This window comes from Amblyraja radiata, chromosome 29, assembly GCF_010909765.2.
Source record: "Amblyraja radiata isolate CabotCenter1 chromosome 29, sAmbRad1.1.pri, whole genome shotgun sequence".
In the NCBI taxonomy this organism is placed as follows: domain Eukaryota; kingdom Metazoa; phylum Chordata; class Chondrichthyes; order Rajiformes; family Rajidae; genus Amblyraja; species Amblyraja radiata.
This window is the reverse complement of record NC_045984.1, coordinates 29,513,498-29,517,400: the sequence shown is the minus strand read 5'-3', so window position 1 is coordinate 29,517,400 and position 3,903 is coordinate 29,513,498. Positions and strand designations below refer to the sequence as shown.

At 52.7% G+C, this 3,903-nt stretch overlaps 1 protein-coding gene across 1 annotated transcript; it reads left to right on the top strand.

The window, feature by feature from the left end:
* The first annotated feature begins 330 nt into the window (after nucleotides 1-330).
* On the top strand, nucleotides 331-2,157 carry jund (JunD proto-oncogene, AP-1 transcription factor subunit). Its single transcript, XM_033047094.1, has one exon. It carries the CDS (start codon nucleotides 466-468, stop codon nucleotides 1,339-1,341), a length of 876 nt encoding a protein of 291 aa, XP_032902985.1. The 5' UTR covers nucleotides 331-465; the 3' UTR covers nucleotides 1,342-2,157.
* Nucleotides 2,158-3,903: the final 1,746 nt, after the last annotated feature.

The window sequence follows — 3,903 nt, the reverse complement described above, 5'->3', positions numbered from 1 at the left end:
TAGTTTAAAGTGAGCCGCCAGACTTGTATGGGACTGTCGCTGTGACTGGGTGTGTGTGTGTGGATGGGACGTTTGCTGGAGTCTCCCTCCCCCCCCTCCGGGCTCCACCTTGAGCGGCGGGTCACGTGCCCCGACGCGGTCCTCCCCGAAACCATTACGTCACCCTATTTGGAGTACACAATGCGTCGGCATGGCAACGGGCGGCCAATGGCCGCGCCGCATGCAAAGCAGCCGGAGGCGACGACGTCACCGGCGTCCAATAGGAGGGCGCGAAGGTGACATCATGCAATGGGGCGAACACGTGGGCGAGTGTATATAAAGGGGCCGGCGGCGGGCGAGCGGCCGTGAGCGGAGTGGCCCTGGGACGTGGTGGACGGACGCACGGCGAGCTGAGAACCGAGAGCCGAGACGTGGAGACCCGGGTTCGATCCCCCGTCCTTCCCCAGCCGGCAATCTGGACCCGGCATGGAAACGCCCTTCTACCATGACGATACCTTGAGCACGGTGTACAGCATGAAGAAGAGCTTGAGCTTGCCCGTGTCCGACAACGGCCTCAAGAGCCAGCGAGACGCCGAAGCTCCGCTCAACTCGCCCGACCTGAGCTTCCTCAAGCTCGCCTCCCCCGACCTCGAACGCCTCATCATCCAGTCGAGCGGCTTGGTGACCACCAGCCCCGGGCCGGGGCAGAACCTCTTCCCCCGCAGCGTGACCGACGAGCAGAACTCGTTCGCCGAGGGTTTCGTCAAAGCCCTGGAGGATCTCCACAAACAGAACCAGCTGAACGGCCCGCCTGGCCCGCAGGCTCCGCTCCCTGCCCCCGGCGGTCCGGCTTCGGGAGCCGGAGGCAACTCTGGCGGGTTGCCACACCCCGAGCCCCCCGTCTACACCAACCTCAGCCCGTTCAGCGGGACTCCGGGTCCGGCGCCGGCCGTCAGCTACAGCCCGGAGCCGCCCGCCATCTCCTACCCACCGCTCGGCCACCATCTGTGCCCGCAGGGCCGGCTCCAAGCCCCCAAGGACGAGCCGCAGACCGTGCCCGACGTGTCGGGTCTCGGCGACACCCCGCCCGTCTCGCCCATCGACATGGACACACAGGAGCGCATCAAGGCGGAGAGGAAGCGCCTGCGGAACCGCATCGCCGCCTCCAAGTGCAGGAAACGCAAGCTGGAGCGCATCTCCCGGCTGGAGGACAAAGTGAAGGGACTCAAGTGCCAGAACTCGGAGCTAGCCTCCACCGCCAGCCTGCTGCGGGAGCAGGTGGCCCAGCTCAAACAGAAGGTGTTGACCCATGTCAACAGCGGCTGCCAGTTGCTACTGAGTCCGCAGGTTCAAGCTTACTAGCCCCAGGTCTGGCACACCTTCTACCCCGTGGACCATCCGAGGAACCCTTCCGCCCCCCCCTCCCCGCCTCGGGTCCTTGCCCGAAACCCGGGACAGGACACCACACGCAAGCCATCAGAGGAACCCTCGTTTTGAACCCTTCAAGATGCCTGGGGGACAATCCAGTCCGCGACTATCTGTTAACCGGGTGAAAGCCCATTAGACTTGTGGAGCACGTCTCCCTGGGTTCTGTGCATTCGCCTCCCGTGTGGGCCATCTATAAGTCCCCCAGATCCATGGTTTGCCTCGCCTGACCAACATGACTGAAGGGGTGTGGACCATGCCTCCTGTTTTACCACCACTGAAGTTGAGTTGGAAGAACTCTTGGATAGTGCTGTCTGAGGGGACAGATCAATATTGACTTACATTGACAGTAACTTGATTGAGTTCAATTGACCAAAAGCCAATAGATGTGTCTGGCACTGCATGTCTGAGTCCCTGTTCCACGCGCTCAGTGTGTTGGTCTCTGCTGTTTGTCGAAAGCTGATGCATGGACTATAGCTGTGGCCTTCAACCACCCGCAGACTCTTAACATCAGATGCCTGCTCGTTTTGTGCAGTGTTCGTGTTTGCATTCAGGTGCAAACTTTTATAAATAATTGTAAATAAGCATATGACTCTGTTACAATATTGTTCGAATGTATGTTTTTACCAATTGAAAGATAATCTATTTATATACAGTAATGGGAACAGTCTGATTAGATTCCTGGTTGCTATACATTCCGATATGTATTGCCACAATGTGATTTTTTTGAATAAAAGTATTTTATGTCTAAGATGTTAGATTTGTTTTGCATTTAATTGCAGAAAGCAATTGATTAGTAAGGGTATCAGAGGTTATGGGGAGAGGGCATGAGAATGGGGTTGAGAGGGAAAGATAGATCAGCCTTGATTGAATGGCGGAGTAGACTTAATGGGCCAAATCGCCTAATTCTGCTCCTATCACATAAACATATAATCATTCTCATTCTAAGCCTGAAGCTGGGAGATGGGAAGGCGAAGCTGCGTTGGTACTTTCTGATGAGAATTGATAAGCTACTGTGACCAAGTATTTTTGGTATTGTGTGCATGTGGCTGTCTTGAGAGGTTGATCAAACATTTTCAAGTGTTGTTGCTAATGTTGTATTATAGCTGCAATGCAGTCTGATGCTCAGAGCACTTTGTTATCTGTCATTCCTTGCAGTTGACATGGTTGTTGTAGGAAGGAACTGCAGATGCTGGTTTGCACAGAAGATAGACACAAATTGCTGGAGTAACTCAGCAAGAGGGGCAGCGTCACTGGCGAGAAGGAATGGGTGACTTTTCTGGTCGAGACCCTTCAGAGTCAAGGGGGAGGGTGACATAGAGATATGGAAGGGTTAGGTGTGAGAACGAGATATCAAAGGGGACGTTGATTAAGGAAAATGTCGAATGGATCATTGTTAGCTCTGGAGAAGGTGACAACGAGGCATACAATCAGTAAAATTAAATCAGGAAGACTGTGCAACTAGTCGGGGAACCGGGATGGGGTTTGTTTATTAACAAAAATGGTGCTGGAATAACTCAGTAGCTCCGACAACATCTTTGGAAGGCATTGATAGGTGAGGTTTTGGGTTGAGGCCACGACCAGCATGATGTTGAATATTACAAACACCAACTAAATACTGTCAAAAGGACACAGTGTTGGTGCAACTCATCAGGACAGGCAGCATCTCTGAAGAACATGGAAAGGTGATGTTTCAGGTTGGGATCCTTCTTCAGACCCGAAATGTCTTCTATCCATGATCTCCAGAGATGCTGCTTGACCCCCTGAGTTATTCCAGCACTTTGTATTCACTTTGTTAGCCATGCTGCCTCCTTCATTGTCAGAAATAGGTTGGTAGACAACACTTCCCATTCCCACACAGACTGTGATAGACACAGAAAGCTGGAGTAACTCAGCGGGACAGGCAGCATCTCTGGAGAGAAGGAATGAGCGAGGTTTTGGGACGGGACCCTTCTTCTGAAGAAGGTTCTTGACCCAAAATGTCACCCATTCTTTCTCTCCAGAGATGCTGCCTGTCCCGCTGAGTTACTCCAGCTTCTTGTGTCTATCTTCGGTTTAAACCAGCACCTGCAGTTCCTCCCCACACAGACCTTTCCGTCCTAGGTCTCATCCATTGTTAGAGTGAGGCTAAACTCAAATTGGAGGAACAGTATCTCAATTTTGCTTAGGCAGCTTACAGACCAATGGTACGAGTGTTGATTTCTCTCACTTCAGGTATCCCCGGTATTCCCTCTCTCCATCTTCCCCCCCACCCCCGCACTAGTTTCCCGTTTTCACCCAACAAACATCTAACAATGGCCTGTTTCCTTTATCATCCTCACTTTTTTGCATATCTTTCATTCCTTGTTCATTATCTCTACATCGTTGTCTATATCTCTCGTTTCCCTTATCCCCTAACCAGTGTGAATAAAGGTCTCGACCCAAAACGTCACCCATTCCTTCTCCCCAGCGATGCTGCCTGTCCCGCTGAGTTCCTCCACTTTTTTAATGTCTATCTTT